This window comes from Psammomys obesus, unplaced genomic scaffold (genome assembly GCF_907164565.1).
Source record: "Psammomys obesus unplaced genomic scaffold, mPsaObe1.curated_primary_1811, whole genome shotgun sequence".
Classification (NCBI taxonomy): Eukaryota; Metazoa; Chordata; class Mammalia; order Rodentia; family Muridae; genus Psammomys; species Psammomys obesus.
In genome coordinates this window covers 2,885,918-2,898,084 of record NW_026585643.1, presented here as the reverse complement: position 1 = coordinate 2,898,084, position 12,167 = coordinate 2,885,918, and the positions used below count along the sequence as shown (strand labels likewise).

At 37.0% G+C, this 12,167-nt stretch overlaps 1 protein-coding gene across 4 annotated transcripts in view; it reads right to left on the bottom strand.

The window, feature by feature from the left end:
- The window catches only part of Zmym2 (zinc finger MYM-type containing 2), a 68,530-nt gene that overhangs the window by 33,659 nt on the left and 22,704 nt on the right, over positions 1 to 12,167 (bottom strand). For 3 of the 4 annotated variants that reach the window (XR_008721202.1, XM_055616777.1, XM_055616791.1), the window contains exons 3-6: positions 8,707 to 8,992; positions 6,845 to 7,010; positions 6,099 to 6,311; positions 504 to 575 (exon numbers count right to left, since the gene is read on the bottom strand). Coding sequence is in view for 3 of the 4 variants with exons in the window: in XM_055616777.1 (XP_055472752.1) it covers positions 504 to 575; positions 6,099 to 6,311; positions 6,845 to 7,010; positions 8,707 to 8,992 (737 nt within the window). In the remaining variant the exon portion in view is untranslated. The remainder of the gene's footprint in view (positions 1 to 503; positions 576 to 6,098; positions 6,312 to 6,844; positions 7,011 to 8,706; positions 8,993 to 12,167) is intronic. The other variant, XM_055616783.1, reaches the window with a different exon arrangement.

Sequence of the window (12,167 nt, the reverse complement as noted above, 5' to 3'; positions counted from 1 at the left end):
TGTCAGTTGTATTAAAAGGGCACTATTCATCTGGGGAAACAATATCAAAAAGTTATATCTGAAAAGAATTTTCTAAGAACACAGTTATTTTCTGAGAAATAAAAGACATATAAAATTTAGTGGAATTGAAAAATTAAATTATTAAAGATAACAAAAACATTAAGAAAACAAATTTTAATATACTTATATAACTACTATACTAAAAATAAGTTTTTTATTCGAGACAGGGTTTTTCTGTGTAGTAAAAATACATTTTAATTCTTCAAAATAGATGTGATTTTTCATATACATTGGACACCACATAGAATATAAGGAGGTAACTAATTCCCACAATTTTTCCGACCTTCACATATCCACCTAGGCATGTGCACACACACACATATATATAGACATATATATATATACACATATATATACACATATATATACATATATATATATATATATATATATTTTTTTTTTTTTTTAAATGGGTCTTGAATCTCACCAACATTCCTGCTCACCTCAGGCTGCATTAAGAAAGAGTCCTGCATGTGATCTCGAACTTCCTTCAGAAAGCTTGGATGGCTACCTACCTAAAACATTTTAAAGGACTTTGTAAGTACATAAAGAAAAGCTGTTAGGCTGAAAAGTCAATGAACAATCTACGAAAACTGCTTCAATTACTGACTTATTTATAATCTCTTAACTTTGAACAATGCATTTTCTGTTCAATGCTCACTGTGAAGGGGGAAAATGATATAATGATAAAACATTAATATAACAATGTGGAAAGTAAGCACACTGAATCATCCCCTCCACACCACCTTGGTATTACAGAACCAACACTTACTTTAATACTAAGTAAGCACTCTAATTTTAAGAGGTTCCCCTACCCCCACACGCAGGGCCTCTCTATGTTGGCCTGGCTGTCCTGGTACTCACTGTGTAGACCAGCCTACCCTCACGGATGGAGAGCTGCCTGCCTCTGCCTCCCAAGTGCGGAGATTAAAAACATGAGTCACCACACCTGGCAAGATATATGAAAATGTATCTTAATGGGATTGGAGACATGGCTCAGAGGTTAAGAGCGCTGAGTGCTCTTCCAGAGAACCCAGGTCCAATTCCCAGCACCCATATGGCAGCTCACAACTGTCTCTAACGCCAAGATCTGACACCCCACACAGACAAAGATGTAGGCAAAACACCAATGCACATGAAGATAAATTAAAATATATATATTGGACTTTTGATATTTTGTTTTGTCGTCTCCCCCCCCCCCCCCTTTTTTTTCTTTCTTTTCCAGGCAGGATGTCACTACATAGCCCTGGCTGGACTGGAACTTGGCATATAGAATGAACTGGTCACAAATTCAAAGATCCCACCCTGTCTTTACCCCTGTGTTGGGATTAAAGGTGTGCACCAGCACATCCAGGCTGTACTTTTGATGTTTTTAATCACTCATGTGTGGAGGTCGGAGGACAGCCTTAGGCATCAGCCCTGACACTGGGATTACATACAGCATGCCACCTTGTTTGGCTTGTGGCTCTAAGGAACTCACACTCTGGTGTTCACTATCGCACAGATGTGGCCATCACACCATCCCTATACTTCTGAGTTCTGAGACAGTCAAGCTTGCTTTAAACTCACTGTCTAGCTCATACTAGCCTTGAATTTGTGATTTTCCTACTATCATGGTTTCCTGAGTATCTGAGATCATACCTGCAGTACTGAGCCACATTTATGTCACCTTTAATCAAGAAAAACAACTTGTTCCTTAGATAACCTAGCATATTATAAAATCTTACCAAAACATACTAAACTATAATGAAATCTCAAATCTAAAATAATAAATTAGAATTAAATTTTCATTATCTGAAGTAGGTTGTTTTAAGAACCCTTTTAAAGCGAATTAATATAGCTTCTAACAGATAAGTATGTACATCCTTACCCTAAAAGAAAAGCAGCACAATACTATGATCCACACTACAGAGTCAGGGTTCTAGAAACTAAGCAGTGAGGACACAGAGTTAAAAAAAAAAAAAAAAAAAAAAAAAAAAGGCAGGCGGGCCTCTGAGTTCTACACCAGTCTGACCTACAGAGAGTTCCAGGACAGCCTAAGGCTACACAGAGAAACCCTGTCTCAAACTCCTCTCCCACAAAAAAAAAAACAAAAAGACAAACAACTTCGATGTCAGAGACAAAGTTAAATAGGGAAAAATAAGAAAGTGCCATGGGATTTTAGTTTGTGAGCTGCAGGGAGATACTATGTAGAAGAGAACATATGCTTCGCCCTCCCATCTGCCAAGAAGTCTTGCGATCCACAGAAGGGCTCACAGGGGCTCCTACCTACTTACTTACTAAGAATACATGAAAAGCTCAAAGAACAGAACATGAAAGAGCACGTCAAGAAAACTTTCACTTAATAATGACAGGGCTATGGAGCTCAGTGAGAGGGTTATGATTAACTAATGCTCACAAAGATCCACTTAAAAAGCTGAAGCAAGAGAAAAATCACCACGGGCTCCAGGACATGAACACGAACACACACACACACACACACACACACACAAAGTATGAAAAAAGATCCACAGACTAGGAAATCAAAATTTAAGAAAAAGAACAATCCTCATAACCAAAGGCAAAACTGAAGCTTTAGAATCAGTAAGGTGATAGATGTCAAAACTAAAACCGCATGTTAGAATTAGCTGGCAGAGATTTCGTAAGTGCCCATCATAAAAATGCTTCAATAATTACAGTATGTTTGAGAAGAAATAAAGTAGAGTTTCTCAATTTAAAAACAGATACAGACCCAGGTGTGGTGGTACACATCTTTAATCCCAGCATGAGAAGCTGAGGCAGGTGGATCTCTGGGGAGTTCAAGCCTGTGCCAATCCTAAATAGTAAGACCTTGTCTCAAAAATGAATGAATGGATGGATGGATAGATGGATGGATGGATGGATGGATGGATGGATGGATGGATGGATGAAAAAAATGTTAAAGAACCAGAGAACTGGTAAGACAATAACAGATGTACTATATCTTTGGAGCTCTGTGGTGATAAGACAAAAAGACAGAACTAGACAAGTTCTCCATAAAAACTGCCTGCAGGTGTCTCAGAGCAGGCAGAACACTAAATCTACATACAGAAGCTGAGTAGACCCTAAATTAACTTCACCCCTGCTCAGAGAGGAAAAAGATACACCAAAATTTATTAACGACAAGAATAAAGTCTTGAAATTAGAAAATAAAACACAGAAAAAACACAACAGCAGCGTAGAGAAACAGTACATTCAATCCCTTTACTCTAGCCCCACCCACACAAGAAAAGGCAAAGCAGAGAGCCTAGATTTCCACCTTACTCTTTGGTAGACAGCTCCTCTCCTAAGACTCCTACCCCAACTGCTATTATGTTAAAGACCACCAACAACCACTCTTACTCCAAATCCTGCTAAGGTGGTCTGACCTAGGTCACAGTGAAACCAATAACTAGCAGTAATAAGGTCAGCTGAAATTACAAAGAAGGTGGCTGCATCTCAAACACTAATACATACATACATACATACATACATACATACATACATAAAACAATAGGGGCTGGGGATGTACCTCAGTGGAATGTGCTTACAATGAAGCCCAGAGTGAAGCCCCAGAAGCACACAAATTCTGTTAGTGCAAGCCTATAACTGTACTGCCTGGAGGGAGGATACAGGAGAGAGAGCCTTCCAGACTCATCTTCACCTACAAGCAGTTCAAGCTCAGCTTGGGATACAAAGACAAAGGGAAGGGCCAGTGAGAGCAACAGCAGTAGCCACCACAGCTGCTAGGCATGGGACGGGCACCTTTTTATGTAAGTCTAGTCACTGCTGGATGAGATAGGAATACTTATTCGATACAAGATGGTTCCTTAACAAAAACTTGTCATTTATTTATTAAATCTCAAATCAGTACTCCAACTTCCTTTAAAAAACAAAACAAAACAAAACAAGCCTGGTGGTGGTGGCACCAACCTGGTCTACAAAGCAAGTGCCAAGATAGCCAGGGCTATACTGAGAAACCCTGTCTCAGGCAAGAGGTAAATTCTACTAAGCTATAGCAAATCACTACTATGACCTGACATGAGGAAAAAAAAAAAAAGAAAATAAAGATTAAAGCACAAAGACAGTAAAACAGAATGAAAAAGCATAATCAATGAAAGTTGGTTCAAAAAGATTAAAAAAGATAAAGGCCAGCTCTATAGGCAACAAGCCTATAATTCCAGCTTTTGAGGAAGCTGAAGGTTGCTATGACTTTGAGGCCAGCTTGGACTACACAGTGAGTTCCAAGAACACCTGGGCTACACACACTGAGTTCCTGCCTCCATTTAATTAAATAATACATGAATGAATGAATGGATGAATAATGATGAATAAATGAATGAATGAACGAATGAATGAATGAATGAGAGGCAAGGCACATGAGTAATTTTTGACAGGAAACATAATTTTAGGTAGAACCATGTCAACCTAGACAAACTGATTCTAAAGCCAGTATCAAATTATTTTTTGAGTGAGTCTTACTGGTCTTCAAACAAGTAATCCTCCTGTTTCAACCTCCCAACTACAAGATTACAGATACCTATTATCCCCAAGTATGAGGCAAACAAAATATTATTTTATTCATCATTCACTATTTTGTAACAGCAAAAGACAAGACACAGTTTAAATGCCATCAACAGCAAAACTACCATAGACCCTTATACTCTCTCTTCTATGGTCAATCACCCAACAATTATAGAAGAAATTATAAAAAGACATCTAATCTGCTGGTAAAAAACACTCCCAAAGTGGCTAAAGTTATTACCATGGAATTGATCATGGAATGAGGATAGATGTACCATTATATATACAGTATTTCCAGCATATGAATATAATGAACACAAATAATCTAAAAGGACAGATAATGAAAACGCAATAAACACTGTAGGAACAGTGATGCATGCCTGTAATCCAAGTGCTTGAGAGGGTGATCACATTCAAGGCCAGCCTGGGCTACAAAGACGTTTGTCATAAACGAGAAGAAAATAAAAGACAATGTAGTGAGAATTTTGAGTACTGTAGCTTTTATTATTACAGACTGAACTGTGTGTTCCCTTCAATGCAATTCTTACTTTGAAACTCTAACTTCCAATGTGTTATATGAAGACAGACTCTTTTAGAAGTTTAAACAAGGTCATAAGGGTGGGGCTCTAAGCCAACAGAACTGGTTTCCTTTGTGAGAAGAGGGAAAGACCATATACCAACAAAGGAAAAAAGACAGCAGTAAGGAAGTAGAAAGTAGAGAAGAGGCAGCAGCAGAGACCAACCTCTCATCCTCCAGAGCTGTAAGAATGTCAATCACTGTTGTTTAAGTCAGGCTCTATGGTATCTGGTATACAGCAGTTCTAAAGAACTAATTAATATTAATCTAATCAAGCGTATCTTTCTTAATTTAATTTTTAATAATAGATGTACAAAATTACTATGAAATGGACTACACTGCTATAAAGAATGAGAAGGATGTATTATTTATGTGTTGATAGGGAATGAGTTGAGAAATACAGAATACATAAATTAAGATACCGTCTGTTTTTTAAAAAAGGAAACAATAATGAAGTTAGCTGAAGCTAGCTGTTTCCTTAATTTTTCAAAATGAATACAGAACAGAACAGTAGACTGAAAAGTACTATCTAATGCATAGGAACCAAGGAGAAAACAAAATTGTGACTTCTAAACAGATTACAAACTCAAACCTGAAACTGGAAATTAATCTTGAAAGTTTAAATAGAAAAGTAATCATCCCCAAACCCAACTCTTAACAGAGTTTGAAAATCCATCTCCAACTCCCCCTAAAGAAAATTCAAGAGAAACTGCAGTAGTAGCATTTACTATTATATGTAAAATTACAAGTTGATTTCTAGCGACCTACATATATTTCCTAATTTATTTGAGGTAGGCCATCTTCATATGAAGACAATTATGGAATTAAATGAGATTCCAAGATGAATATCGTTAAATCCTCCTATATTAGAAACTACTACAATGCTTCCAAACCCAACCCCCCCCAAAAAAAAGTTTGGTTTTTTTTTAGTCCAAGTTACCTGTTTGTATTCACTGACACAACTCTGACAGCAAAATCTTTTCTGCTGACCATCAATCACCAAAACATTATTTCCAGCACCTTTACTGGGCAAATATTCTCCACACTGTTCACAGCAATTCATTATCAGACCATTGGCCATTCTGTATCTATTGAAGCAGTGGTCACTGCACAGCTTATGAGTCATATTTTTAAAACTAACTTCATGGCGAATCTAAAAGAAAAACAAAAACAGAATTTTAAAGAATTTATCTGACTTACTATAAATCTTTTGACACAACTCCAAAAGAGATGACATATAAAATACACTCCACTGGCAAGGAGGAGGAAAAGCCAATACTACAATCAATTCAAATAAGGAATGTATATACAGGTTGCTTTAATGTCATAATTAATAATGTGAATTTATTTTTTTAAATGCTTCCACATCCATTTGCCTGAAAGTGTTTGTCTTTCTTGTGTACAAAGCCTATTTGTATAAATAAAGGTATTATTAGACCAACAGAAAAAGAAAGAAAAAAAAAAAAACAATCAAAATACAATGACTTTTTTTCTGTGACTTCTCTCAACCTGACGAAATAAACAAGGTAATTTTTTCCTGAGTCAGGGTCCTTGGAAAACTAGGATTACATACTGGAATACTCTACAAGTTTCTAAGGACACATACATCAGCAAAAGAGTACGGGAAACCTGTCAAAATCAAAACAACCTCTTATAAGAGCAAGTGAAAAGCACAGAAGTACAAACCTCAGTCAGTTTGCCACAGATTGTGCATCTTGATTTATTTAGAGTTCCTTTAGCAGGACTCTGTTTGTCCTCATAGAGAGACAAACAAGATGTACTACAAAATTCTTGGAAGGACTCACTTGAATCCACTTGAGCAACAATTGTTCCTTTCATTGTAGTTATATCTCTGAAAAATAAGAGGTTCAATTTAAAGTTCCATTTCAAAGAAAACCAAAAATAAAGGTTATAACTGATATTTTTAATCACAGATTGTATCATGGAACTCAAACACCATTTTTTAATTCAGAACATTACTTTTAGTATAAAATAGGATCTCTTGGCAAAAAAAGATTAAAGTCAAAATGTTTGATCCAGTCATTAATAATTTATCTTCAAATATGGCTTTCAGATATTATAAACACTAAAATAAAAATACTATTAATTACATGGAATCAAATTAATAGTATCAAATTAATAGAATCAAATTAATAGTGCCTGTTCAATTTCCCTACCCGATTAACAGGCAAGCTTCAGATTTCTAGATCATAGAAATTTAACATCAAGAGAGACTACATGAAACATTTTCTACTTAAATGCAACACTTGCCAGGCATGGTGGCTCACACCTATAATCTGAATACTTAGAAGGTGGAAATAAAAGAGCTAGAAATTCAAGGTCCCCAGCATACAACAAGCCTAGATTATATAAGACCCTGTTTGACCATAAATAAACAAGCAAACAAATATACGAACAGATGGGAGAGTATATGTACCTGTAAGCCCAGCACTGGGCAGGAGTGGGGTTGCCAGAATGAAGCCAGAATGACTTATATGATGTTTTAGGATAGCCTGGATTACCTAACAAGGTATCTCAAAGAACCAGTAACAAAAAATATAAAATAATATGATGCTATTAATGAAATTAAATCTTTCTTTAAAAGAAATACTAAATTTCTAGAGCCTTTATTATAGTATTGTACTGTAAGTAATCTAAACACTGCAAAACAATTGCTTCTGTGTTTAAATTTACTATAAGAATAAAGCATGAAACCCTTCCCAGAGATCTAAGGTCTAAAAATAGCTTCAGACTTGGGCTGTTCCAAGAGAGTACACAAAATTCACCTGATTTAACCCTGCATTACATTACGTCATCTATTTTTGTTTGTAATTAGTAAGAACAGATCTAAAAGACAGCAAAAGCTGCATTTCCTTTTCTTTTCTTTTTTCTTCTTCGTTTTCGAGACAGGGTTTCTCTGTGTAACAGAGCCCTGGCTAAGCTGGACTCGCTTTGTAGAATAGGCTGGCCTAAAACTCAGAGATCCTCCTGCCTCTGCCTCCCAAGTGCTGGGATTTAAGGCGTGCACTACCATGCCAGGCTAAACCTTTGACAACATTCAAAACAAATACATGCAAAACCCAAAGATTTACCAATTGCAAATAACCACATTTCCGAAGACAGTATAAAATGGCTTATTTTAATACAGAATGTACCATACATATAACTGTCTAACATTAAGTTATATTCTTAAAATTAATAATGAATTTAGTATCAGGGTGCCTCTGTGAGGTGAGGCCCTAGACTTGATTCCTAGCACTGTAAAGAATAAAATAAAATTATGAAACAATGAAATATTCACATTTTTTTCAAATGCAAAAGATCCATTTGAGATGACAGTCAAAACAATTACAAGGGCCTAGACAAATCAGCCAAGTCTACCAAATAGGAATCCCTGTCTACAAGCCACCTAGACTTGGGCTTCAAAGATTAAATGTAGCTTACCAATTTTTAAAACATGAATTTATTCCAAGAGTCTTAATGAAATTTCTAAAAACTTTTATGACCAATATTCAACCACGTGAAACTGTATTAAAGGTTAATCTTACTTTTTACACATAACACAGAGTTTCTTTGGAGCAGGTTTATGAGAGAAAGAAGAAAGGCAGGTGGTTGAACAGAAGAGGTGAGCTGATCCTTTTCGTTGATAAGCTGTCTGTCCCTTCTGTAGGGGTTTTTTGCAGTTTGCACAAGTGACTTTAACTGGTTTAGTGGGTTGCTGCTGGTTTGAGGGCTGAAATATCTGTTTAGGAAGTGAGGCCACTGGTGATAAAGAATCCACCCCTTGCTGTTTCTGGTTACGAGGAAATGATGCTGACTGGGAGATCCAAGAATCTTAAAAACAAAATATGGAAAAAGAAATAATCAAATAGGTATTTAAAGACATTAAAATGTATTATCAAAGAAATAGTTTTACTTTTCCAGTTTGCCCAAGTTTATGATGCTAATTAAAGCCATACATAGTAGTTCATGCGTGTAACTTCTGGGAAACTGAAACAGGAGAACTGACATGAATTTAAGAGCAGCCTGAGCTCTAAAGTAAGACCTTTGTCTCAGACGTTAATGAAGCAACAATTCTGCAGAGAAGTAGAGTGTTTATGAATAAAACTGTCTGCTTCCTATAGTCTTAAGAATGACAGGACAGTATATGGTATGATGTATGATTTGCTTAGTTTAGCCATTCTACAACATACACATATTTCTAATCAGCATGTTCTACAAGATAAAAACATGTTATGGGACTAGGCAGATGGCTCAGCAGTTAAGAGCACTGGCTACTCTTCTAGGACCTGGGTTCAATTCCCAGCACCCACATGGCAGCTCACAACTGTCTGTACCTCCAGTTCCAGGGGATCCCACACCCTCACATAGACATGCACATAGGCAAAAAGGCAATGCACATGAAATTAAAATAAATAAATCAAAAAAAATTTTTGTTTGTCAGTTTAAATTTAAAAAATAAAATAAAAGACTAGGGCTGGAGACCGCTCAGTTGCTAACGTACTTGGCTGCACAAGCACAAGGATCTGAGTTCAGTCCCCAGAACTCAAGGGATTTTGTGATTTGTTGTTTAAAAAAAAAACCAAACAACCAGGAAACCAAGTATGGCACACACACTCCCAGCTCTAAGAAGGCAGACAGATCCCTAGGGCTCATTGACCAGCTAGCCAGCAGAGGTTACTCAGTGAGCTCTAGGCAAATGAGACCTTGTATCAAACAATAAGACAAACAATGCCTGAGGAGCAACCAAGGCTCACAATTAATCTCTGTCCTCCACAGCAGTGCACATGTAGCATACACCAGTACCCAAGCACACAAACACAACAAAGCAATGACTAAGAATAAATTTAAACAATAGTCTGCACTCTACCACTTCTAAGATTGCTGTGATACTTTAAAAAGTGTTCCACTCTTCTCTAAAGTAGAAATAGCACAGAACATTAAGTGTGATAATACATGTAACAAAACACAGTGACAAGCACACAGGAAGCACTAAAAATTATGTCACTGATTATGAGACAGGAAGTATAGATGTATTTATAAGAAACACATACATTAACATAAAATTGGAATAAGATCGGAAGGCATTAGGGCCTTGGACAAATGTGACATGTTTGAAAAGGTATAAATTCTTTCCAAACATCTTTTTAAAATGTTTTCAATTATACTGAATATGTGCATGTCACAGGCACAAGTGAAGACTGGAGAACAATTTTTTAAAAGTCAGTTTTCTCTTTATATCATGTGGGTCCCAGGCATCAAACTCAGCTTGCAAATACCTTTTTCTGATGAGCCATCCATCTCACTGGCCCCAAAACATCCTTTTTTAAGAACAGTTTTCCAAGCCAGGCGTAGTGGTACACATCTTTAATCCCAGCACTCAGGGAGGCAGAGGCAGGTGGATCTCTGTGAATTAAAGGCCAGCCTGGTCTGCAAAGGAGCGCAGGACAGCCAGAGCTACCACAGAAACCTGTCTTAAAATAAAACAAACAAAACAAACAACAACAAAAAAGAGCTTTCCAGAGAAACACTTTCTCAAAAAGTTTTCCATGGCAGTGGTAGCACATGCCTTCTGTCAGAACACAAAGAAGGCAGAGGCACGTGGATCTCTGAGGCCGACATGCTGGTCTACCGAGTTCCAAGAAAGATGGGGATAACCAGAGAAACCCTGTCTTGAAAAAATTTTAGCTTAATGCCTGTAGAAATAAACATTTTTCTTAAGTGCATTTTACCTTCCTTTATATAATAAGCAGTATACAAATGGTATATAATTTTTATGACCCATCAATATTTCTAAAGAAATCATAAGATAAATGTACATACTAAAAGTAATTAAATTTTAAAAACTAAAGCTAAATAAGTAGAGAATCAAACACTTTGATACACATGCCCTTGACATGGACAAACTTTAAAAACTATTGGGGGGCTAGAGGGATGGCTCAGGAGTCAAGAGCACTTGCTGCTCTTCTAGGGCTGGAGTTCAGTACCCAGCACCCAAGTCAGGTGGCTCACAGCTACCTGTAACTTCACCTCTGACAGATCTGATGCCCCTTCTATCCTCTACAAGCACACATACATGAACATAACAGACAGGTACATAAGGCATAAATAAAAACAAAATAAATCTTTTAAAACTAAAAAAATACTGTTAGGTATTTAAAGGAATGGTGTAGAGATCTCAAAACCCGATCTACACTATACTCTTCAGAATTACAGATACTATCATCATTTTTGTACCGGAAAAACCTGTTTCTAGTTGTGGTGTGGTGAAGCCTAGCAAAACACCTTTTATCCAAGAACTTTCTGTTTATTGTAAAGAAGTAGTTGTAGTGTGGCTCGGGCCTAGCACACACCTTTATTACAAGAATTTTCTGTAAACAGGATTAAATAAAGTCAACTATAAGCCAACAGGCAGAGCAAGTAATCAGTTGACAAGAATGAACATAGGAAATAACCATGGATAAGTGTGAATAAGAAGGGGCTTTTTCCTTCTGGCTGAGTAGGAAGGTCAGTTGTGTGCTTTTTCTGCCTCTCTGAGATAATAGGCTTTCACCCCAGCATCTGGCTCCTGAGTCTTTATTGGTAAAATTAAACATCTGGAATTCAACAACACAGAGTCTACATAGCAGATTCCTAACACTGCAAAAACCTACCCATAAGGAAGTAAGGTAAAGTTACTTGTCAACAAGCCCAGCACCAACACGACAGGAGAGGGAACCTGACTCCTGTTAGGTTTCATCTGTGTCTTCAACAGTTTTATGTTAACTTCACACAAGCTGGAGTTATTTGAAAAAAGGGACTCTCAATAAAGAAAATGCCTCCATAACATGTGCCTATACATAAATCTTAACTACTGACTGATAGGGAGGGCCCAGCCCATTTTGGGAACGCTGTCCTCCTTGGACAGGTGGTCCCGGGGTACTATAAGAACACAGACTGAACAAGCCAGGAGAAAGGAAGACAATAAGTAACACTACTGCAAGGCCTCTGCATCACCTTCTGTCTCTAC